General features: G+C 47.2%; 8 protein-coding genes across 8 annotated transcripts; 4 read left to right on the plus strand and 4 right to left on the minus strand.

The window, feature by feature from the left end:
- Nucleotides 1-1,808: 1,808 nt before the first annotated feature.
- K444DRAFT_666852 (two-component sensor protein histidine protein kinase) lies at nucleotides 1,809-9,244 on the minus strand. Its single transcript, XM_024887231.1, has 3 exons — nucleotides 8,972-9,244; nucleotides 6,591-8,914; nucleotides 1,809-6,538 (listed from the first exon to the last, which is right to left on the minus strand). Exons 1-3 carry the CDS (start codon nucleotides 9,082-9,084, stop codon nucleotides 1,986-1,988), a joined length of 6,990 nt encoding a protein of 2,329 aa, XP_024731805.1. The 5' UTR covers nucleotides 9,085-9,244; the 3' UTR covers nucleotides 1,809-1,985.
- A 224-nt stretch (nucleotides 9,245-9,468) lies between these two features.
- K444DRAFT_617353 (mitochondrial peroxiredoxin PRX1) lies at nucleotides 9,469-10,549 on the plus strand. Its single transcript, XM_024881107.1, has 3 exons — nucleotides 9,469-9,528; nucleotides 9,594-9,918; nucleotides 10,005-10,549. The coding sequence occupies exons 1-3, from the start codon at nucleotides 9,503-9,505 to the stop codon at nucleotides 10,347-10,349; spliced, it is 696 nt and encodes a 231-aa protein (XP_024731806.1). The 5' UTR covers nucleotides 9,469-9,502; the 3' UTR covers nucleotides 10,350-10,549.
- A 617-nt stretch (nucleotides 10,550-11,166) lies between these two features.
- On the plus strand, nucleotides 11,167-12,082 carry K444DRAFT_633796 (uncharacterized protein; the record flags this gene model as incomplete). The annotated part of the gene is made up of 3 exons (XM_024883661.1): nucleotides 11,167-11,313; nucleotides 11,408-11,550; nucleotides 11,632-12,082. 3 exons carry the CDS (start codon nucleotides 11,167-11,169, stop codon nucleotides 12,080-12,082), a joined length of 741 nt encoding a protein of 246 aa, XP_024731807.1.
- A 409-nt stretch (nucleotides 12,083-12,491) lies between these two features.
- Nucleotides 12,492-14,316, minus strand: K444DRAFT_480282 (siderophore iron transporter-like protein; the record flags this gene model as incomplete). The annotated part of the gene is made up of 4 exons (XM_024872986.1): nucleotides 12,492-13,198; nucleotides 13,249-13,983; nucleotides 14,029-14,159; nucleotides 14,210-14,316. Coding segments are annotated over 4 exons (1,680 nt in total), but the record flags the coding sequence as incomplete, so codon positions are not given.
- Nucleotides 14,317-15,610: 1,294 nt separating this feature from the next.
- On the plus strand, nucleotides 15,611-16,726 carry K444DRAFT_645795 (putative short-chain dehydrogenase/reductase family protein; the record flags this gene model as incomplete). Its single annotated transcript, XM_024885124.1, has 3 exons — nucleotides 15,611-16,212; nucleotides 16,282-16,563; nucleotides 16,615-16,726. The coding sequence occupies 3 exons, from the start codon at nucleotides 15,611-15,613 to the stop codon at nucleotides 16,724-16,726; spliced, it is 996 nt and encodes a 331-aa protein (XP_024731809.1).
- A 181-nt stretch (nucleotides 16,727-16,907) lies between these two features.
- Nucleotides 16,908-18,767, minus strand: K444DRAFT_666857 (putative quinate permease; the record flags this gene model as incomplete). Its single annotated transcript, XM_024887232.1, has 6 exons — nucleotides 18,668-18,767; nucleotides 18,583-18,616; nucleotides 18,385-18,535; nucleotides 18,011-18,329; nucleotides 17,738-17,963; nucleotides 16,908-17,641 (listed from the first exon to the last, which is right to left on the minus strand). The coding sequence occupies exons 1-6, from the start codon at nucleotides 18,758-18,760 to the stop codon at nucleotides 16,908-16,910; spliced, it is 1,557 nt and encodes a 518-aa protein (XP_024731810.1). The 5' UTR covers nucleotides 18,761-18,767.
- Nucleotides 18,768-20,518: 1,751 nt separating this feature from the next.
- K444DRAFT_493090 (uncharacterized protein) lies at nucleotides 20,519-20,941 on the minus strand (the record flags this gene model as incomplete). The annotated part of the gene is made up of 1 exon (XM_024873232.1): nucleotides 20,519-20,941. A coding segment is annotated over one exon (423 nt), but the record flags the coding sequence as incomplete, so codon positions are not given.
- A 1,684-nt stretch (nucleotides 20,942-22,625) lies between these two features.
- Nucleotides 22,626-24,242, plus strand: K444DRAFT_500152 (uncharacterized protein; the record flags this gene model as incomplete). The annotated part of the gene is made up of 6 exons (XM_024873335.1): nucleotides 22,626-22,685; nucleotides 22,763-23,094; nucleotides 23,160-23,425; nucleotides 23,484-23,567; nucleotides 23,620-23,892; nucleotides 24,046-24,242. Coding segments are annotated over 6 exons (1,212 nt in total), but the record flags the coding sequence as incomplete, so codon positions are not given.
- Between the last annotated feature and the right edge of the window lie 76 nt (nucleotides 24,243-24,318).

Consider the following 24,318-nt stretch of genomic DNA (forward strand, 5'->3'; position numbering starts at 1 on the left):
TGAAAAGCTAACAATAGAGGACTCTTATTAAATACTGCTTCCGGTCCTCATTTCATCCTTGATTTTCTCATTTTATTCTTTACTTCACTCTTTGCTATCGAGGCAGTTTATAAGAAGTATGCGAGGAATTAGCCCCACTCAGGAGTTAGCGCCTCACAGCTGATATTACTAGTCTATATATGTATTAGAGACTAGAGATAGGAGCTATGTTTGAACCCACGGTTCCTTTAATTCTTAGCCGAAAGGTTAATTATATTACGGGGCCGGAACTATCTCCTTTTGAAATAAAAAGCGGGAGCTAGATTTGAACTCTTAGTTCTAAGACTAGATATAACGTGGTTTAACTCTTTATAACGCTATTTTGTTTAACATTATTCTAATAACTTATTATATAACTATATATTATATAATTAAATTTGTAAAAGGATTTATTATTAATTAACTTTATTAATTGAATTTCATAATAAGCTAACTAAAGTTATATTTCAAACCAAAGCTATTATATAATATAAAAAATATATTAAAGAAAAAAGGAAAGAATAAGAACTTAGCTCGCATTTATTATTATTAGAAGTTATTATTAAAGTAATACAAATTATTTAAAGCAGCCAAATTCTCTCTATAAGTTTAACTAGTTATAAATTTTAAATTAAAAAAAGAAAAAAAATTAAGCTTTTAATTAAACTTATATATAATTATTATATAAATTCCAATAATTAAAATAACCGAGTTTTTATATCTTTTTTTATTTTAATTATATATGTATTTAATTATATAAAAAGCTATTTAAGTTTTTTTAATTATAAATATTTTTTATTTTTTATTAATAAGATTAAATTATAATAAATATAATTATTACTTTTTATAAATCCTTTATTTATAATATATTTCTATTATATAAAGAATAAACTATAAATAAAAATTAAATAATTATTTCAATGATTTTATTATTAAACTTTTATAAATTAGAGTTAATTAATTTAAATTATTATACTTTTTTAAAAGTTTTATATATTACTTTTTAATATTAATTTGTTTTTGTTTTTTTACAAGTTATATAAAGTATTATTATATATAATATTTATTAAAATATAAATATTTATTAAAATATAAATATTAAATCGCTTATTTCTGTAATAATGTTATTATATTAATTAAATAGTTAATACTTAAGACTATTATAAAACGAAATTATTTAAAACATGCTCTTTTTATAAATATATATATATATATATATATACTTATAAAATTAACTTTATATATTAATAATATTCTTTATTCAAGTCTCTTTATTATTATTATTATAATACTTTAAATACTAGAAAATATAATTTCTAATTAAAAAATTAAAAAGATTAAAAATTATAAAATATAAAATTAATGAGTCTTATTTTTAAAAAAAGATAAATACTAAAAATTATCGTGATATTTTATTTATAAAAGTCTCGATTAAAAGTCTTCAACTATATTAAGGCGCTATTGAGGTCAGAAGCAGAGAATAAAGGGTTTACGCTTGCGAGTCCGGAGCTTTTCGTACAGGATAGCTGCGAGAATCATGTTCGAGGAGTTTGAGTGGGCGAAGGGGAAGGTTTCGGAGAAGGAACAAGCGATTGGTGGGAGTTATGCGTTGGATGGGGCGACGGTGACAAGGGAGTTGGGAGTCAAGTATCAGAGCTTCAATTCGCTCGTATTCGACCCCGTATTTATGACCCCGCGATTGGGCAGCGGGGACCCCGATTGACCAATCGCTCGTATTGACGAACAGGGGGTAATAGTTTCGCAAGTGTGGGAGAGGGGAAGAATAGTAGCTGAGGCATAACATTCCTGGAAAATGAAAATAAACTAAGTCTCGAAATCACCGCGAATACAGGCCAAGCGTGCAGCAATTTACAAACATATACATTCAAATGGGTATATCATGTACTTCCATTCCAACGCCCCATTCGTGCTCCATCTTTACTCCCTCTATATGTGTATATTCCAACTCACGATTCAACAACCATATACTCCTTAAACTTCTCCTTCAATAGCTTCAACCTTACCGGCTTGGCAAGATAATCATTCATCCCTGACTCCAAACACTTCTCCCTGTCACCCCTTACCGCGCTCGCCGTCAAGGCAATAACCAAAATGCGCCTAACCTCTTCAATCTCATCCTTCCTCAACAGCTTAGTCGCCTCATACCCATCTAATACCGGCATCTGTACGTCCATGAGAATCATGTGGTACGGCTGTCCTGATTTCGCCATCTTCCGGATGCCTTCTACAGCTTCGAGGCCATTGTTGTAGGCGTCGACCTGTCCGAAGTTCAGTTTCTGTAGGAACTGGACGGCGATTTTTTGGTTGATGAGATTATCTTCCGCGATACAGACGCGGATCTGCGATTGGGGTATGTTGGAAAGGCTGTCAAAAGTAGCTGTTGATTGTTCCACGCCGCCGGAAGGGAATGATTTGCTCCGAGTGATGCCCATAGGTGGCTCTGGTTTTGCTCTGGGCAAGGTGAGTGAGAATGAAACTGTAGTTCCCACATTCTCCTCGCTTTGGAGAGTGATGGCCCCTCCCATGGATTCCACAAGAGATTTGCAGATACTGAGACCTAGACCACTGCCGCCATATTTGCGAGACGTACTAGCATCTGCTTGACTAAACGGCTTGAACAGTTTAGGAAGCTGTTCAGCCGAAATTCCAATACCAGTATCTTGTGTCCAAAACGTCACGTGTGTTTCCGACTCCGTCTCAGAATTCACTTTGGCTCCGATCGTGATAGAACCCTTTGCAGTGAACTTCAAGCTATTGCTTAAGAGATTCCCGAGAATTTGATGGAGTCGCACTGGATCTGCATACACCCATGAGTGAGGTACGTTGAAATCTTGGATGATTTGGACTTGTTGGAAATTTTGTTTTCTGGGAAGAGGCATAGAGCGGACCAACTCCTGAACCAGTTCGTGAACATCAAATACGGTAGGATGGAGCTGCATTTGATTGGCTTCTATCTTTGCAAAGTCCAGGATGTCGTTAATGAGGCTGAGCAATAGACTTGCCGAGATTCGAATTGAGTCAGCCATTTCAGCTTGACTTTCCTGTAGTTGGTTGTCGAGCAGGAGAAGTTCCGAGTTTCCTATGACCCCATTCAATGGTGTACGAAGCTCGTGTGATATGTTTGCCAGAAACGTAGTTTTCGCCCTATCAGCTTCTTCAGCTAGTTTGGCGCTGCGAAATGCTTCCGCTTTCGCTAGATTGGCGTTGTTCTTTGCCTCAATTGCCTCCGCTAGAGCCTTCTTCTGAACCTCAACCATCGATTTATTGATTGCCGAGACCCTCTCAACCTCCTTGAGAGTGAGGGAATTAGAGAAACTAATCCCAATCTGATTGACAAGCAATTGAAGGACTTCAAGATTGCGATTCGTAAAAGCGTGAGGCTGTCCCTCGAGGTACAAGATACCGAGGAGTGGTTTGTTGTTCCCATGACGAATCGGCATGGCTATCACAGACTTGTTGGTTGAATCTCGAGCTAGCCAACTTCCACTAAATCTCTGATCTTGCATCAGGTCTGGCACGAAGACCGTTTCTCTAACACGTAAACAATAGTTGACGACGCTTTCAGCAACGAGCGCAGAATTTCCAAGCGGGAGTGGAGGATTGTGAGCTGCTGCTCCCTCTTCCGGGTGACCACTTGCAGCTATACCCCAGCCAATCGATTTCTCTTCAACAATGATAGCTGCTAGAGAAGCAACGCCTTGACAGTTTGCTAAGATGATCTCACACATTATCTTGAGCAGCTGATCCACTTGCAGGACGCTTGAGATAACTTGAGAGCTTTCAAGTATCGACGTCAGATCGAGCATGTGGAGAGCAGGGGCAGCACCTGCACTGGCAGATGCAGATACATCTTGCCACATATTAATTCTATCCCCCACAGGGTCCCCTGTCTCAAGCAACGAGTTTGGAACAGGCGGCTCGTCGTAGCCGAAACCAGCGGGAGGTTGGAAATTTTCCATATTTGGGTCAGTGTCGGTTTGGATGCCCATATCTGCAGTCTGGGGAAGATTTCTTGATGCGTGTAAAACATGATGGTACTCGTGCTCAATATGGTTTGCAACTCCAAAGGCGCCAAGTCGTCGATACAGAGTGATAGATTCACGGAAAGCCATTCTCGACAGCCTCCGCGATCCAACCCGCAAAAGGTGGCCACCAGACAGTTGATTGGCAAGTGCCTCCTCAAATATAAAGTTGTGTGTGGACGCGTGGTCGATTGCATCTTCGTAGAACCGCAAAGCACTTGTATGATCATCCTCCATCTCCGCGATTTGAGCAGCGAGCATTTTCGACCAGGCCAAATAATTTATATCTGTGATGGCTTGCCACTGCTCGATTCTCCGGTTGAAGTATTTCATCAACATCGCTAACCCCGCCATCTCTTCCTGAAGCCCTGTCTCCAGGGAACGACCGCTGATGTCGGATGAAAGCTGAGGCGACTGATGGCGGTACGCTGGGTCGAGTTGCTCTTGCACTCTAGTCCATACAGAACCAGCAAGGGAGAGAGCATGGAAGAACATGACGAATCTTGTGTTTCGTGCAGACCAAATAGCGTTAATCTTCTTTAGACACGAATTGCCCAACACCACTGCGCTTTCGTAGTGGCCATATAAAAATAGGGGAGCCATCTCAATGCTCTCATAAAGCATGAGAGGCCGGTCGCTATTTTTGACTGTATTGATCAACCAGGACTTATACTTTGGTGAACTGTGGTGTTCGTCGCTCATCACTCCGAATGAAGTATCTTTTGTGTGCGTCTTTCCTTGTAGAGCCCGACAAACCTGACGAATTGAAATAATCATCGTGCCCCCAGGCGTGTCAGATTCCCAATGGGGTATGTCCCGGCAAGCGTAAGAACAATATGCCTCAATCTCCTCCAAGTTCTCGGAGGCAAAAAACTTGAGAGTACCGAGTTGTCCAACGTTCAAAATTGTAGATATGCGATCCCCAACCTGGATAGCAAAGTCCAAAGCTCCTTCAAGTTGGCCGATCGTCTCCTGGAGAGGGTGCTGAATGTGCCCTAGGAAGGTGGGATATAACGTCCCGGCTCTGCCTATTGTGTATGGATCTCTCCACTTTTCTATCAAAGCAAGTGCTATAATTCCACACTCGCCTGCAAGGTCAATCAAATTGTGTCTCGTGATAGCAATCAGAGCCAATTGTAGAAAACCCATGCCAGCTTGAGGAAAGCTCCCTGATGTGAGGTATGTATTTACCATGATTAATGTCATCTGGTAAAATTGTAACGTATCGGACCAAAACGCAGCACTTGTTGCTTCTACTAGAACAGCACCGATAGCAGTCAGATGCGAATCTTCTTCGTTGATTGGCCCCTTGACGAGAGCGGCCTGGCTAGATGCTTTGATCTCTTGACATAAGCGCTTGAACTCAACATCGCATGCAGGAAACGTCGGCTCATCATCAACTTTTACGTCTAAGGCTTGAAGACACTTTCTCAGTGCGTGGAATGCACTTGTTGAGTCTCCTTCTTGCGTAAAAGCTCGGGACTGGAGGATCCACGACGTGGCGTTATCTACAGCAGTTCTAGCGTTCGAGGAGACCGAGGCCAGTAAGTGTCTGGCCTCTTGGCCTTGACCGCAGTATAAATAACACTCGGCAGCCCCTGTGTATATCTGTAGCGTCTCCTGGTAGGATACGTCTTCTGCTTCATCATCCCACATATTGTCCTGTAAGAGCTCGATGCAACTAGCATAGACATTTACGGCGGCAAATCTGACACCGCTTTCACACATGGTGCGTGCGTGGTCGAGCAAAATCTTTCTAAAGGGTTGTCTATGTGCCACATAACTTTTGATACTGCGCGTAGACTCGCAAATTGAAGATACTGTGACATTGCGATAGCTGTTGTCAAGAAGGTAATACTTGACGAGGGTCTGCGCAATGACGAAATGCATCAGTTTTTCGTCACAATTTCGGAGTGATGCTGCAGCCTGTATATAACGGTCGTGTGAGAACTGGAAAATGTCATCGTCCTGCGTAGGCAGAACGATATACGACTGGATGCCTGTCTGGAGAGCTTTGAGCAGTTCGCGCTCTGTGAGGCGGGCTTTGCTCGGGGTGAAATCCCCGTTCAAAAGTCGGTGTATCAGTTGAAATGAGAAGGATGAACCCATCATTGACGCCCAAGTAAGGATTGACTTCGTAGCAGGAGGTAATTCCTTCAGACGGCTCAGAACGAGACCTTCATAAAGAGCATCATTGAAGTTTTCAGCCCCGAATTGCCTGAGGACTGAGTCGTGATCGAACAGCCAACCGTTCTCGCGGAAGTCATACCACACACATTTCTTACGATAGCATGTATTTAGCATTTCCTTGACGTAAAATGGGTTGCCACCAGTCTTGGAATGAATGGCAGCCGCCAATGGAAGGATTTCAGACTGCAGCCTACGTAGGGTGGCTGCCACGTACTCTATGGTATCATTTTCGCTGAATGGCTTGAGCAGAATTGATGTGACCCTAAAATCGCTGGCTGCACGATTCACTAAGTCATGATCAGCGAATTCAACTCCCGGGTGCACGTTAGAGAGATATACCCTCGTCATGAAAAGGGTCCAAAATGCGTCTCAGGGTGTTAGACAAAACTTGCTCTGGCCTATATGCCACAATGATGACCATCTTGATCCTGGTGGAAATTATTTGAGCGACTAGCTCTAAAGATTCTTCGTCTGCAAGGTGGAGGTCGTCGAGACAAAGACAGACAAATTTATCTAAGGCAAAAATGCGCAAGATCTCCAGTATTATGTTCGTTAAGGACATGGCTTGCGTTGAAGAGCCCGCAAGTAGAAAGTTGCGAGAGCTCCGAAGGCGAACGCTTCTGTGTCTGCTGGGAAGGCTATTCCGAGAACTCGTGCCTTTGGCTGATAAACTGGATCCTCTGGATTCTGCGCCTAGGCTTGCATTATGGCCGCTTGATTGACTTGACGTCCGAATTGGAAGTTGGGCACTAAATAAAATCTCAGGAAGTCCTAACATCTTGTGGAGCACCGGCCATACTGGTGCAACGCGTCGTTCAAGGGCTTGATGGAAAACTGTGTCCATGTTACTTTCTGAGAACACCTGCTGGAATAGGCTGGATATCAATTTGAGAACGGAGTCGAATGGTTTGCTTTCTGTCTGATTTTGTTCGAATTTTGTGCTTGCCCAGTAGCCACGTTGACGTGCTTCGACCTGAACTGATTGAACAAGTCGGCTTTTCCCGAGACCAGCGGCCCCTGCTATCGTGATGACTTCACAGTGTCCGCTGGTGAGAGAGTTGAAGTTGACCCGACTCTTGATGGCATTGCTAATAGCCTCAGAACTTGATATTGATCCTACGCCATCGCCATTTATGCTTTCGAAAGCACTGGGGGATTCAAGGGCCCTCGAAGCCCTCTTTTCGGACATCTTTGAATCAGAATCCAGTAACCCAGGCCCCGAGTCTAATGATGAATTTGCACGAGACCTTGCTTTGCCGGTATTTGCTTTGTACCCTTTATAGTCCCCACTTAAGCCATCAGCTACCGTAAGTGAGGTCCTGACGTCCGATGAATTTCTAATACCATCGTCTAGGGGTGCATCCCCGGACGTGACAACAGACTCAAAGCCGGCAAATTGGTCGTCAGACAAGCGATCTAGTTGTGCTATGCCATGTTTGTCCGGTATGTGGCTTGCTTGGCGTATTTTGAAGGCATTATCAATGGATTTAACGATAACATCGCGTTCGATGGTCCGGCCAACCATAGCTTGTGGCAGAATGAACGAAGGAGAAACGTCTTTCGTGGCAATCTCCCACTTCTCAAGTCGTGAGACGTCTCCAAAACCCAACAATCTTCGAACTTCGACAAGGTCATATCGTAATCCGCCCACCGAATGGTAACGGTCCCAGACTGTTTTTGCTGTTGCTTTCTGGATAATTCGCCCAATAACCTCGGGAATATCAAGTCGGAAATTGGAAATTAAGGGAAGTCGTTGCCCCAGAACTGCCTGGATGACATCCAGAGGTGTATCGCCATCAAAAGCTGGTTTTTGCGATAAGATCGTCCAGAAAAGTACTCCTAGAGAGAATATATCTGTTCGGCTGTCGGGTTCAAGAGGCATCCGACCGGTTTGTTCAGGGCTCATATATGAAAGCTTCGTTTTAGCACCTAGCTCTTTCGACATTGTCGACCAGCCGGTGCTCAACAGTCCATGTTCAAAATTTCGTTGGCGCCCAGGGCCAAGATTGATCAGTGTAACTCTTCCTCCCTCTGCATTCATGTGGAAGGCGTCTCCTCTGACTTCTCCGTGCACAATCTGCTGGCCGTGCAGGACCTCGATACATTCCGCTGCCCCAATAGCAAAGTCCAAGAAACCTTTCAAGGACATTGACTCGGCCACGAAGTTCCCGTTTCTATGACAGCTGATGTCATCTCCAACCATGTGGAAATTAAACCATGCTGGGCCGTAATCGACGATTTTTGATAACAAATTTGGTCCGAGATATTCAAAGATGCAGACAGATATGGGCCCTTCTTCTCCATAGCTTGGTAATCTCAATCTATCAAGAGGTCTGGCAAATGGGTATCTGTTCGGATCCACTGTTTCTGCCAAAGCCTTGCAGATGTGGTATGCCCGTTCCTCCCGGAGGACATGAATAGAAACCCGCGCGACGACCAGTATATCGGACCTTTCAGCATCGTTCGACCGCCGGTTGGCATTTCCCCCGTCCTTTGAGACTGGTGCATTGATCCTCCGAGCATTGTTTGGCTCCTTGCCGACATTTGCTCCATCACTTCGATCTTCATTTGGGCGACTGGAACCGTACTCCGGCCGCGGAACCGTCGATGGGGAGGTGGGGGAGGGATTCGTGGTCTGATTATGTTTTGTCCCGAAAATATGCCTGCCTGGTCGTGAGCATTAAACGGTATTGCACGGACTCTCACGCCACTATGCTCACCATATGTCGTAGCTGGAATGGAATGGCTCCCTAGTTTCGTCCCATGTATATCCAGAGAGGTGCCGTAGTCTCTTCAACAATCCTGGCGGAGGTTCAATTTGCAGGCTATTCATGACGGATGTGGCGGGGCAGCTTGTGGTGAGACCTTCTGCAGTGAAGTGTCTCTGTGCCTCGCACCGTCTCACCGCGGTCGTCCAGGTCAACCGCGACACACTGGAGCATCCGATATGTGTAGTGTGGCCTTCTATGCCATTGGGATAGTTGGGAAATGCCGCGGCCAAAGTTGTGATAGCTCGAAAGGCGGGCTCCGGAATGCGAAGGCTGCAGGGTTTCCCTTACCCATGCCGGGGTCGGGGTCAGCGTTGAACCTCAAATCTCCAGCCAGTCATTGTCAGCCACAGTGGGGGATCGCCGATCCAGGGAGACGCTCCCTACGGTAGTGTAAAACTTGGCACGGTCGCGGATTTCAGCAGTCCCGCGACCACATCCTTCAGCCAGGAGAACGAGTGAAGTCTAAATAAAGTTGTCAGAATGGCTGACGAGCCTAGGGCGCCTCCGTAGGTTTCGTTCCGTCCCCTTCACAGTTTAGCACAGCTTACCGATGCTGCTTGGTTGCGTTTAGGCTCCGCTTGGGATCGAGGGCTCCCAATTTCAAGGCTGAGACGACACTGGGCCTCATCGACTTTCATGAGTGGATCGGCGACAAATGGGCCATTCTTTTCTCTCATCCCGAAGATTATACCCCTGTATGCACCACTGAGCTTGCGGCTCTGGCGAAATATGAGCCTGAGTTTACGAAGCGTGGGGTGAAATTGATCGGACTCTCCGCAAATACCGTCGAGACTCATGGCGGATGGATCAACGATATTGATGAGATTGCCGGCATTACAATGACCTTCCCCATCATTGGCGACAAAGACCGCAAGATCGCTTTTGCATATGACATGGTGCGTGCCCATCCTCTCTTCCCTTCTTTTCCCCCACGCCCCCTTTCAGCCCCAGAAACTGGGAAACTGTATCCTAACATTCTCAGCTCGACCACCAAGATACAACGAATGTCGACTCCCGAGGAATCGCCTTTACAATCCGCTCAGTCTTCATCATCGACCCGAAGAAGACGATCCGCCTCATCCTCTCCTACCCCGCCTCAACCGGCCGCAACACGGCCGAACTCCTCAGAGTAGTTGACTCCCTCCAGGCCTCAGATAAGCATCGTGTTACGACGCCTGTCAATTGGAACCCTGGCGAAGATGTCATTGTTCATCCGAGTGTGAAGGATGAGGAGGCGAAGACCTTGTTCCCTGAGTTCCGTGTTGTTAAGCCGTATCTGAGGTATACGACTTTGTCGAAGGAGGCTCTTGTTGCTTCGCGCGTGTGAATGAGACTTCAGCTCACTTTATTTCCTTTGCGATTTGTTCTTGGGAGGATATGGGGTGTCGGGTTAGACCAGGGAATACACGGCTCTGGTGTTTCGGCTTCCAAATTAGACCTAAACTACAACAGGTCAGTTATTAGGGAACAAGTATAAGTTTGTCCTTTGTCTTCATCACAGAATTTTTCACCATTTTAACTTTCTCTCCTTCCGGTGGCTGTATTGTGAATCCGTTGCAGAATCAGTAGAAAGATCTCACCTATCTTCTTTACGAATTTCGGCTTCATGGGATCAAAGTTGATTATATAATCACTCATTCTACTGGTCTCTTCCGCCCAAGTAAGTGAAATGTAATCCCTTCTTGTTAACGCGCTCTCATTGGAATATTTTCCTCTAGGTTTAGCATTTTCGCTGACAAGATAGGGGGCATCACGTGCGAATACATGGATTTGCATCCAAGTGTGGGTAAGGTACGCTAACCCGTGATATACAGCAAACGTTCCGCTCTTCACCGCTCGAATGATACCCGATAAAACGCCATGTTACAGCACTTCAAGACTTTGGGGACGTTAGCACGTGGCAAGCCTGCTAGGAACAGTTCATCCGACCAATCTATCCACCATTTATCCAAACGACCACGCTGCTCGTGTTAGCACCCGCTACCCCTGACGCTTTGTTTGCAACTCCACTGCGCCCCTGTTGCCTGTCTAAACCACACCTCGAGAAAGGATAAATATTCCCGCGACGATCTATCTGCACATAAACCCACGGTCCGAGTGCCTCCCGACTCTCGACTTTCTCAACCTCTCATCGCGAAAACAAAATGCTTGAATTCAACGCGCACAAAAAGCTTTTCGCCGCGCTCCTCGCGCTCCCGAACATGACTGCGGCCTTCTCAAGCACGAGCTTGCTTTTCCTCCCAGGCGCGCTATGGAACAAAGACCAGCGGCTCGTATCGCCAATGGGACAGGTGCCTTCCCCTTCCCTTCCCCTCCCTTCCCTTCGCCTCCCCAATCTCTCCAATGCATCTTTTTCGCCTTTGCTAACAAAGCTGAAATCAAAAGGACGCAACTGCAACAACGTGGGCCGTTACCTGCACGCCCAACCCCATCGCAACAAGCACCTGTGATATCCCCTCTCCATACCAGCTCTACACGATAGGGCCAAGCACTATGCATGCGAGTAACACACTCGCGGCCCCGAATTTGTGCGTTCCCTAATTCACTCCCCCCTCTCTCAAAATACTCCAAAACTCAACAGCATCAAAAATACTGATATGTCCCTAAAGTGACATCACCTGCGCCCTCACACCCTCCCTCGTAGCCCTTTGCTCAGGGCATGTCACAGGAATCCCCTGGGCGACAGCCATGAACGCCAACTTCCTCTTCTCCTATGGCTACCGCGCCGTCACAATCACAGACGCCTTCCCTGCCTCCACCTCAATCAGCATCTCTCCTACCACCCATCTAACCACCACAGGTCTTTCTCCTTCCAAAACCAGCATAAGTATAACAGGACCAACGGGCATCAACTCCGCGATCTTGAATTCGTATGGCGGGACGACGGCGTCGACAGGGAGAGTAAGTGCAGGTGGTGGATTGGGAGGGGATCAGAGTGGCACTGGAGCTACAGTGACAAGCAATACTAAGAATGTGGCTGCGCCTATGGTGACGTGTATGATTGGGGAGATGGGTGTGATGGCTGCGGTTGCGGTTGTGGGGGGTGCGATTGGTTTTTAGGGCTGAGCACAGAGAGCGTTTGCGGCCTTGATAATGGGAAGTTCTTAAGGGCCTTGGGAAAGAATGGTGTGTTGGATAGAAAAAGAGATACCCGGATATTGAATAGTAATTTTTTAGATGAGCCTTCGAAGTTCGATCGGAGGCACTTGCCAGCGCATGGTCTTGTTTGCCCCTCAACCGTTCAGTACAGGAAATCGATGCAGCACAACTCCCACTCGCGAATGGGCACTGGTGTTTTCTTTGAAAACGATGATGTATGTGCATTGTGGATTCAGATTAAGTATGAATATCAAGTCCCCACTTCGGGGGGGTTCGATTCGACGACGGCCTGTCTCTTTCTCATCACGGGCCATCGCAGCCAAACCGCCAGTCCCTTCTTTACCCCACCCTCTTCGTTCCGCCTGCCCTCCTCAACTCTCCCTCCAATAACCCGCCCCTTAACACCCTGCCCCATACCATCCAACCTATAATTCTCCATCAGCAAACTCAGCGGCAACAACGGCACCGCAACACAAATAGCAACAACCAGCAAAATCCTCATCGTCTCCTGATACGCCCTATCAACCGCCACTCTCTCAGGACTCCCCAACCCATACCCCCTCGCCGTATCAATACTATTATATATCGCTATCGCATCCCCCTTCGCTGCTGCTGGTAAATACTCTCTCAGCTTAGCAGGGATATTGCGGCCCCAGATCGCGCCAGAAATCGCAGAACCTACTGCTCCGCCGATTTCGACCGCCGTGAGATATACGGCGGTAGTGACTGCTACATGTTGGTGATCTGTCGAGGCCTGGACTCCGAGCTGGGCAGGAACATTGAGCATCCCTCCTCCGATACCGAGGCAGATTTGCGTTCCGACGGTTTGGGCGACAGAGACGCCTTGCGTACGGTATTTGATCATCAGCCCGATGCCGAGGATGTAGATGAGTGTGCCGGCGAAGATATATGGTTTGTAGACTTGAGTGTACTTTATTATGAAGGAGATGAGGATGGATGCCACTGTTGAGGTGAAGGAGAAGGTTTGCGTGACGTGGCCGGCTGCGGTGATTGATTCGTTTTGCACGACCAGGAGGTAGGAGTAAAAGTAGGGCTGGACTGAGAGGTAGAAGACCACTAAAGATGGCTAGTGAGTCATATGATTGAAGTGAGAACTGTGTGCTTACTGAAATAGAAAAACCCAACTCCACAGCCTGAGCAGAAAGTCCGGGACCTGAGAAGGTTGAGGGGGATGAGGGGTCGCGGGGCGAGACATTTGTTTGATTCCCAAAATGGGAATATGATGAGACAGATGAATCCGATTACTATCATTGTGATGATGCTTCCGCTTTTCCATCCATCTGATGCTTTTGCGGCAATCGTGAGTGGGATCAAAATCAGTGCGAACCCGGCACTTAAGAGGACAATTCCGCCGACGTCAATCTCAGACCAGAGCGTCTTCAGCACTTGAGTGAAGCTAAGTCTTTTCCATTGTGAGGGTGCTGTCAATCCTGATTTCTTGGCCTTTCTGTTGTTTAGGAACAACGTCAATGCCAGCGGTAAGAACATGACCGGGAGAATGATGCACCACATCCCGTAACCCCATCTCCAGGTTGTATTCTTATGGATGGAATTTCCGATGATCGATCCAATCCAGACCGTAACCAAGAAGGGAGTATCTGGCATGCTTGACCACAGAGCTCGGTTCAGTAGGTCACTTGTATCAGCAACGAAGATTTGCTGCAGAATCTGCAGGCCAGTGTTTCCTGCCGAGTAAAATATCTGAGCTGCGGCGTATGTTTGGACATTGGAAGATGTTGCCATTTGAATGTATCCAATCACGTACAGAAATATACTGAAAGAGAAAGCTTCTAGACGGCCGAATACATCGGCAACTTTCGCCATTGGCGGCTTGATGACAGCTGGAGACAATTAGTGAAGTGTTGAGATGGGCTAAGAAGACTTACCATTTACTACTCCTTGTATTACATACACAGTCGAGATCAAAGAGTGATTGTTGAAGGAACTCGTAGCAAAAACTGAGAGTGATTGCACGACTTGACCTTCAAGCGAGGTTGTGAACGCCATGAGGAAGATGCTAGTCCAAGTCAGTCTTGTGATCCTCCCTCCATGGCTCTTTCGACGAACCTAGTATAAGCTGCAATTAGACTCCATTTCGTCCAACTCATAGACACAGCTTCCATATTCTTCACTCCTGCCTGCGTAAAGTTGGGGGCTGTGGAAGCATCAGTTTCCTGTGAGGTAGCCCCCCCATCTCGACCCGCGCCCAAGTCGCCCAGTGGGATATCTTTGTCAGGCACAAAGTCCCCCGAAGAGGATGAAGTCTCACCGGAGTTCATATAATTCATCTTCAATCTCGTTTTCAGATATGATATGCATGGGATGAGAGACGTTGATGCTAAAGGGTGGTATGAAGGAAGGGAGAATCTGATAAAGATGACAAAAAGAAAAAAATGCATATCCGCATATTCGCGCCCTAAGATCAGCGCATTTGTGGAGGAGCGAATTTAGCACTTCCGCCATCGGGGCCATCGAGTACTAGTGGGAGGGGTCCGTGGTTTTGAATCTATGGATCTATGAAGGAGCGGCCGGACAGCAGATCGCCAGTTCTCCGTTTTTCATCTCAGGGTCTCAGAGAATAACTTTCCGTCGACGCTAACACTCCATTCCTTTATACGAAAAAAATAAGTTAATTTCAGCTGGTGGGAAGACCAAGTGACGTCATGATGGAAGGGACGAAAGAAGATTTAAAGTTTCGGCAACGCAAACGACTTTGCCCAAACAGCACAAGTCTCGCACTATGTTTCCACCTAATTATTATCTAATCTTATCAGATTCCAAACTCAAACGAAAGCAAGCACGAATGAGATTCTTTTCCTCGCGCAGCCTGCGGAAATCGTCTTGCTGATGAAACTTCGTTTGGAGTGAAAGAGTGGCGAGCGCGCCCCTGAAATACCGTAGACGACAAACCTCGTCCAATATCCTCGTAGTGAACGAGGAAAGCACTCCCTCGACATATTCCACTTTGAACTCTTCGACAACGCCGACCCAATGACCTCATATTCTATTTTCGGAACACTTCGGACAAACGCGTTGAAGAAAGCGCCCGAAATCCTGTTCTACGACGGCAAAAAGCAATTGCAGAGACTGAACACACGTGACGCGGGGCATCTATCGTTCCGGTGGAGAATTCAGGGGTTCGCTAAAGCTTTACACGAGTTTCCCCGATTGGCCCAGCAAATTTGTCACCCAGGATGCGAGATATCGGGCACCTCATTTGTCGGAAACGACTGAGACTCCTAATTCCGACTCTTGCATATGCTCTTCGCCGGAGGCCTTCGTATGATCGTTTTCATCCAAGTCTTATTTAAGGCACATGTATATATTCAATCCAAGAATCTCCACCCCACCCAAGACCATCGTCCATAATTACACATCCAGACACAATAGAAACAAACAGACATTTCTAAATCCAGTCTCAAACTCATACACTCAATCAGATTGCTGTCCCAGAGACTCGGCGTCAACATGACCGGCTCCCCAGGCACCAATCCAAGGCAATTCCTCGCCTCCCACCTCTTCCTCAAGCTCCCCTACCCCACCAAAGAATTCTCCGGCCAAACCATAATCATAACCGGCTCCAACACCGGGATGGGCATGGAAGCCGCACGACACTTCGTGCGTCTTAATGCCTCAAAGGTGATCCTAGCAGTACGCACCGCCTCCAAAGGTCTCGCCGCCAAAAAGTCCATTGAAGCAAGCACAAAGCGTCTCAACGTCGTCGAAGTCTGGGATCTCGATCTCACGTCCTACGACTCCGTGAAAGCGTTTGCAAAGAAAGCGAAGGGGCTAGAAAGACTTGATGTCGTGGTTGAGAACGCGGCGGTGTTCAAGTTTGACCGGGAGCTGAAGGAGGGAAATGAGAGTACGGTGACGGTCAATGTGATCAGTACTTTCCTTTTGGCGTTGCTGGTGCTGCCGAAGTTGAGAGAGACGGGAGTGAAGCATAATAAGATGCCGGTGTTAACTTTTACTGGGAGTTTTACGCATGCGGATGTGAAGTTCCCGGAGAGGAAGGCGATGAGGATTTTTGAGGAGTTGAATAAGGAGGATGTGAAGTTGAAGGAGAGGTGAGAAAGTTTTTCTCTCAAACCGACAAGGTCAATTTCAGGGCTTTTAGTTTTACTAATATTTGGTAGATACGAGGTCTCGAAATTGATTCAGTTGCTTTGTACTCGCGAATTGGCAAGTCAGTTGGATAAGTCTGGGAAGCCGGGTCGGGTCATCATTTCCACACTCAATCCTGGATTCGTGGCAACGTCTATTATGCGGGATGCCAAATGGCCGTATACCTGGTGGCTGGCATTCTTGAAGGTGGTGTTATCAAGAACGCCCGAGGAAGGAGGTAGAACGCTTGTCAATGCTGCTTATGGTGGAGACGGGACGCATGGGAAGTATTTGGACGATTGTAAAATTGGAACGTAAGTCGAGAATTTTCAAGCCGTTAACATCTAGCTGATGGGGACTGATAGGGTTTCTCCTTTCGTGACGAGCGAGGAAGGCGTCGAGACGCAGAAAAGATTGTGGGCGGAGTTGTCCGAGATACTGGAAAAGATCCAACCTGGAGTAGTGGGGAATATTTGAGCCATTGACCTATAAATTTCACACCACAGCCTTACTTACATACATGTTGAGAATTTGTAGGATAATAACCCGAATTCTAAGAGGTTTTGCCCGGTGAATTCCATGATAGAGCTCCCTCCTCCAGCTTTTCTCTCAAAATCCTCTATGCCTACATCGAACATTTACCCTCTAACTGTAAACTTTACACTCTCTCAACCTGCTGCGCAGTCCCCATTTCCACAACCTTCTCCTCCTCCAATTTCTCCTCAGCAACAACCCTCTCATCTGCATCCCTCTCACCAAATCTCCCAATCTGCCACCACCTCAACATGAACAGCCTATCCATGCCCTCCAAATTCCTGCCAGCCGTCTCAGGAATAAAGAACCAAGCCCAAGCCCCACCAATCAGCGTGATGACCGTAAAGAACCAAAATGTCCCAGCATGTCCTAAACCACCTGCTGACTTACTCAACAGCATATTAGGCACCGCACGGCTATTCCCATACTGATTGACAAAATGGAAACACATGACCATGCTACTAGAAATGGCTCGGATGCGCAGCGGGTAGATTTCGGCGTTCAAGAGATACTGCATGCTGTTCCAGCCCATGGCCCATCCGAAGCCGGAAATGTAGATCATTACGATGGCAGCTGTGCTCGCAGATTTCTGGGAAGGTGTGAATATCTCCCCTTCAAGTAGTTCCGGAACGGCGGTGAGGTAGGCGGCAATATAGCACATTGAGAAAGCCTGAAGACCGATGCCGATACCCAGAGAGCGTTTCCGACCGATCACGTCGACGAGGAAGAGGGCGCAGATGATGGCTGCGACGAACTTCACGACTCCAAAGATGGCGGTGGCAAAGAGTTTCTCATTCTGACCTTTGGTTCCAAGCATAGCGAAAAATTCTGGGGCGTAGATGGTGATGCTTTGTGCCCCTGACCACTGAGAAAGCAGCTGAGAGAAGAGGCCGAGGTAGATGCGGTAGAAGTTGTTCGGCATTAGGAACATTTCCTTGACAATTCCGAGTCAACCTTGGCCGAGAGTGGCTTCCTGTTCTTCGTGGAGTTGCTGTTGGATTTCGGAGATTTCCTTGATAACATGGTGATCGTCTACGGAGAGTCCACGGACTCGTGCCAGGTTGGCGGTTGCTTTGTCGTCTTGGCCAATTTTGACAAGGTAGCGAGGGGATTCGTAGTTAAAGAAGGAGAGGATAAGGATCAGGCCCGCAAACATGACGTGGATGGTGGTTGGAACGACCTTAACATCTGTCAGCTTATTGCAGAAATAGGAATTCCATTACGCACCCATTGAGTTGAAGTGCCTTTTCGGATGTGAAGTTCACTTCCCCATGATGCGAAGTATGCAAGCATAATCCCAATGTACACAGCACCGGAGAAGGCGCACGTGCAGAGACCTCGCACAGACTTTGGTGCAATCTCTGATAGGTAGACAGGAGCAACGACTGTTGTTTGGCCAATGCCCAGTCCGGCGATGAAGCGGCCGGCATAAACTTGGCCGAGGCGGCCACCGTTTGTCAAAAAGATGACAATGCCGAGTATCCAGATAAGACAGAGTTGTCGTGTAGCCCAAAGACGACCGATGCGATCACAAAGTATGAAGGCTCTAACTCACCATCAGCACACGAATAAATATGTGTTGAAGTGAAGCGGGGCCCTACAAAGCAGCTCCTCCAACACTTCCAATTTGCACCATGGCCGAGATATTTCCCTTGACGTTTGCAAGCTCGGTCGTGCTCATCTTATCCAGTCCCAGTTTATGCGCAAAGTGTGACTTGGCCAATGTTCCAGATATGAGACCTTCATCGATTCCTGTGTTGTGTGAGAATGGATTCGTCTGGTATTGTCGCAGACTTTACCTCTAGCCGCTCCCATGATGCCGAATGAAAGAACCTAAGCGGATGTGAGAATTAAAACGAGAGGGTAATGGGGGCTAAACCTTACAGCAAACCATAGTCTCCAATTCAGCACTTCTTTGGGGTCATCGCCACGGTTGAGCTTGAAGATGTTCTGTGGTTTGCCTCCGCCGCCAGCCATGGTCGCGTTTGTTAGATCTTTTGATGGAAGAAAAACAATGAGGAATGTTGTGGGTATTCAGATACTCTGCAGAAACGGAAAATCAGTCATGGCAAAACGGCTGACTTTATAATTTTCCACCGCCATACTTCCTGGAGAATGTTCCCCAGTGTGGGGAGCTCCGCAAACTCAAACATGGGGTCCCCGATATAACCCGACAAATACCCTCGAAAGATTGTGATCTGGAAGTCGACAAGACATTTGACGAGAAAAACAAGGCGTTGATTCTCTGGGCAAGGCTGGGCGCCGAGACGAGGTGAGTTCTTGAGTTAAGCGTCTACGAATGAAAACGGTGCTGGGTAGCAACCATCGGGCGACTTCACCAATCATCATTACTTGATTATGATATAAGGTTTAGGCGTGAAGGCAAATCTCTGGGCGCTCGGTGGAGACGAACCGTAGACGGTCGAACTCCCGTGCCGTGCCGCATTGTCAGCTTGTCCCGCTTCAGGGCAAGCCCCGAGTCAGAAGAAAATAACGTTGCATAATATCTCAACTCGCCTACACACCCAAGATACAATTTTACGTTCAGCAGCCTACTGCCAGCTATTTCAAGGCATATAAGTTAAAGCGACAATGCAACTTTTTGATGTTGATGTCGAAGGAGTGCTTTAATTTGTTTTCACTAAGCCCCGCACGCCCCCGCGAAATACCCAGATCGATACGACGCTATCACAACCCAAGACACCTTTTGGCACACGTGGCAGCCTACTCCGTCAAACACCGTCTCCAAGAAATCCCGAAGGCTTGCCACCATCAATGCACCGCTCCAATCAGTTTTCCCAAAGGTGGTCTTGGAAAGTCTGGGCAGCGGACCTAAGAGAGGGGCAATCTTGGCAGCCTTGGCCGCCAAGCTCAGGAGCGGGCTTCGTCTGAAAGAGAAATCCTTGAATTACGTTATTGAATTGTTGAGCAAAATGTTCTCAAATCATGAGAAATCTATCAAAGCATAGATCTAATCTCGGCGAACTATGACTGGCGCTCGGCTGAGAACTCTTTGATTTGCAAAGCAATATCCTTCGCTACCAAGGGTGCGCTTTAGTCTTGAAATCCCCTCCTCGGGAAGCATGAGATAAACACTGGGGAAAAAACCTTGGAACATAATTTCATTGAAAAAAGGCATACCTTTCTGATTAAGTACACGAGATGAAGAAAAATCAAGTATGTCAAACGCTTGGGAGTAGCAATCAGGGTACATATCTACACATGTTATTTTCACTTCGCAGAAGTGCTTACAACCTTAGCTTTCGACGTTGAAGCTTTCGAACCAGATGCTGCTACTTTTGGTATGGCACCAACTGAGGCCTTCGCGGTCACGCTTCCCGCCACTTTGGTTGTCGAGGTCTTTGGTGCAGATCCCGCCGCCTTCGAAGTAGAAGTTTCTGCTGGCCCAGCTTCCGCATCAGGAGCTGCAGTTTCGGCGGCATCTGGCGCTTCATTCGAAGTTGCGCTAACTCCAGCCTTTGAAGCAGCACCGACAGCGGCTTTAGAGGCAGAAGTCTTTGACACTGCTCCTGAAGTCTTAGGGCTTGAAACTTTGGTGACAGAGGGCGCTTCATTCGCGGCTGCACTGACTCCAGATTTTGAAGTAGTTTTGGCTGCGGCCTTTGATGAGGTGGTTCCGTTGCTAAGGCTCCCGGTGGTTGGTGACCCTCCATCGGCACCCTGAGCCTGAGGTGGGGCTTGAGCAGCAGGAGGAGTCGATGCACTAGCGGCATCAATCTCTAAGCATCCAGTTGGACGCACAGCCTGTATTGACGCGGATCCGGCGGCAGCAAAGTACATGTCGATATTAGGTAGAACATTCACGCATCGGTTCTTGTTGATGACGTCGACCTGAGCTTGAGCGGTGTCGGGACCACTGTCAACCATAGACTGTAGCGTATCGACCACAGCTTGAAAAGTCCCTTGAGTAGCAAGCGTGTCATTAGCAGCCTGGATCATGGCCATTTGGCCAAAAGCGGTGTCGAGGATGGTTTTATGGTTGAGTTCGTCGATTTCGGCATTAAGTGCAATTGTGGCCTGGCGAGTAAATTCGTCTCCAGTGAAGGAGGTGGCAGTGTTGAGGAATTTGGTGACTTTGGCGGTGTCGTTCATCCAAGAAATGACGGCATTTGCGACTTGTTTGTCGCTCACACCGTTCGTGGCACCACCAGCTTTGCCAGCAGTAGCATTACTAGCAGCGGTCGACGTTTTGCTTTCGGCCGTTGCTTTACTTGTGCTCGCGGCTTTGCCTCCCTTAACAGATGAGCTCGCGGCCGCTGCAGGTGCAGCTAAGCCAAGACCTGCCCACAGAGCAAAAAGAACAAATATCGGTATTGGGAGCAGCATTACAACGAATTTTTTTTATGAAGGTGAAGTGTACAGGAAAACCATGAAGGACAGTGGTTACGAAGCGCCTTTCAAAGGCGGCAGTCTGAGTAAGAGTAAAATTATGAGAAAAGCTGAAGAGGGAGTGTAGTGAAAGGGCCAGCCTAGCCGAGCAGAGGGGCTGGGGAGATGGAACACTTTTATCGCCGAGTCAGTTTTGGCAACAGGAGATTTGGTGTACCAAGTGATTTCGAGGATCAAATTGTCGCGGCCAAGGCAAAAATCTGAGGATTACTTACTCTCCCCCCCTAATTACTTGTAATTGTGGACCCTCTTGACCAGGGGTTCGTAGAGTAGGATGTCTGTGCTCTATAGGCCCACTATTACAAATAATTAGGGGGGAGTGTGGTTGGGCATAAGCCTTGCCATATCAAGCTAGAGTTCCTCGAGACTCATGAGCCTACCAATTCAGTCTCAAGTCAAATAAATGATTTAGACATTCGCACTTTACGGCAATTTGATGCGACCCTTCCTTAACCTATTCCGTCCCTTGAAGAAAATGTCCTTCAGCTCCAAGCATTTTCAAATTACAATCCACTTCCGACTGAACACCTTGATCAAGGGAGAAGAATCAGAGACACGGGGTGCACTGGGACGCACTGCCACACAGCAAACGCAAGTCGCCAAGCGCACAATCTCTAGGGTATGTTTGATGGACAGGTGACTGTCGAAACCTGAAGCTCTTGGGTATTCTCAATGGAGTCATGGAATGGGACGTTGGCCACACACCATCCTTTAAGCATCGAAAGTGCACTCGGCAAGCCACCAGAAGGGGGTGTGCCAAGATGTCGCTTAACTTCACGATGTTGTGGATGTTAGAGGATCGTCTTAAACATACAAGGGATAAGAAACGTGCATCCAATCGTAACGCGTCAAAGAAATTGCCAAGTAAAGCCCAAGCACTAACCCTACAGCACATCAACACTGTCGTATAGAGTTTCTGGGGAAGAAACATCAGTCAGAAACTGCCAAGCCCCGCCAAGCATTTCCCTCTATCTCACGGCCTCCTGGCGCTGCTCGAAACATCTTGCAGACGTTGTCAGCCTGTTCCGCGACTTTTCTTCTAGTCTCTAAACCCACAAGCCATCGGATTTCGCCATGCCGGATCATTTCACATCTCACAGTCGGAAACTTTTGCTCCGAAAAACTTCAGTGAGCTAAAATTTAAGCATAAGCCGCGGGTGTGGGTATCCCGCATGCGATTCCTCTTTGGGCTGCGACCGAATCAACGTGACGTGTTTCTGGCAATGCTCCAGTTCATCTACGTCTTATTCCCATGTCTGAATTTGAATCCCAACCCTAATAAGCAGAATCGCTACTCTGTCTTTAGACTCTCTTTCTCTTTCCTCCCATTTCGAGTTTTTACAGCCCTGGCGGCGGTCCTTCTCTAGTAATCATAATGCTACGGACGCAATCATACCTTCATTTCTTTCTAATTAGCTTGGGAGTCAATTATTTGGTCAGTGGCCAAGATCAAAATGTCCAATTCAATCAGGTAGCCAACTTGAATGGCAATGTAAGTCTTCCTCCACGGGTAAACGTAACCTGTGATCAATTAATTTTGAGCACATGTGCTCACAAGACCATCTACAGATGCAACTCAACAGACTTATCTTCCCTGACAACTCCAAGATCGAGACCTTCTCCCAATCACAGCGTCAGGTCCTCGTGAACCAAAACCCAGCTCCTCTTACGGCTAATCATGTCGTGGGATCTACGGGCCAACCCTTCGTTCAGCTGTCACCAAATTCCATGACAATTTCTACAAATGGAGCAACTGATCTTGTCGCGGCTCAAATTGAGCTACCCATCAATCAAGCAACGCTTGACCAGAATGGAATCACGGCTGATAACACATTCGTTGCAAAGCTCTCTTCGGATGGACAGGCATGGATAGTGATGGAGGGAATCAAAAGCGTCAACACGTAAGTCAGAAAATAAGTTCTTCTGTCTCTGTGTTATGTAAGATTTAGTCTAACTTTGAACACAGCACCGACTCAACCGTCCGTCTGGTAAAGATGAACAGCATCGATGGCGAATACATGGCCATTGGCCGAAAGTCGGTAGAGACCGGCAACGTGCTGACGCCATTTGGGACACAACAGTCCGTCAATATCACTGGAAGCGGGATTCAAGAGGTCGAATTTGCAGATGGTTTTCGCATGTCTATAAAGGCAAATATGCCAATGAGCATAAATACCGATGTCGTGAACGGAGTCAGCACGTCAATGCTCACTCAAAATGTGATGCCCGTGAGTAAGTAATTTCATGACCACCGCAATTACGACCTTGCATTTGCTAACTCTATGTCCAGATAACTATAGGTATCTCGTCACTACCAATCTGGCTGGTGTCATTCCCAACCTCAACCGAATGATGACTGTCGTTGAGCTCCCACGTAAGTTCAGTGAAAGGTCGACTTTCTAGAGCTGTGTGTTGACAATAATTAGTGAACGCCAATAAGGTCATGCAAACCGCTTTGAGCATGGGAGTTGGAATGAATTCATCGGTATCCCTTGGTATTGCGCAACGAGGAGTTCTCCAAAATCCCGGAGGTGCTACTCAGGGAGGCCTTTCACCACAACCTCAAAAACGACAGAAGAGGGCAACGGTGTCCTCAAAAAGCACGAGAGCAGCCGCTAGCACCAAGATTTCTACCTCTACTGCAATCGCTGCCTCTGTCACCGAAGCTGCTGCTAATGCAACGGGGGCTGAAGCCACTGGTACAGTAGAAGATGTATCTGCGAGCAACGCGGAAGCTACTTCATCTTCTGGTGCCTCCGCCGAATCCGCGCCTGCAGAATCAGCTCCATCGTCTGGTCCCTCTGCCGCCGCAGACGCCGCTCCTACGGAGCCAGCAACAAACCCTCAACCAGCCAATACACCGCCCCAAAATCCCGCCGCTACTCAACTTCTCTTATCACCAACCTTTGCCCCTATCACCGCAACCACAGTGCTGGACACGACCAATAACCGCGTTGCCGTTCCAGTCTCCCAGCTTGATGGAGAATACATCCTCACCATTGGTAAATCCACTGCTGGAATAACACAAAGCGAGTCAAGCCAGAATCAAAATGGTGTCACAATTACAATGGCTGAGTTACAGACCATGGCTCAACAGCAGCAGAACGGTGGGGTCATGCCTGTTT

Source organism: Hyaloscypha bicolor (assembly GCF_002865645.1).
Source record: "Hyaloscypha bicolor E unplaced genomic scaffold K444scaffold_126, whole genome shotgun sequence".
NCBI lineage: Eukaryota > Fungi > Ascomycota > Leotiomycetes > Helotiales > Hyaloscyphaceae > Hyaloscypha > Hyaloscypha bicolor.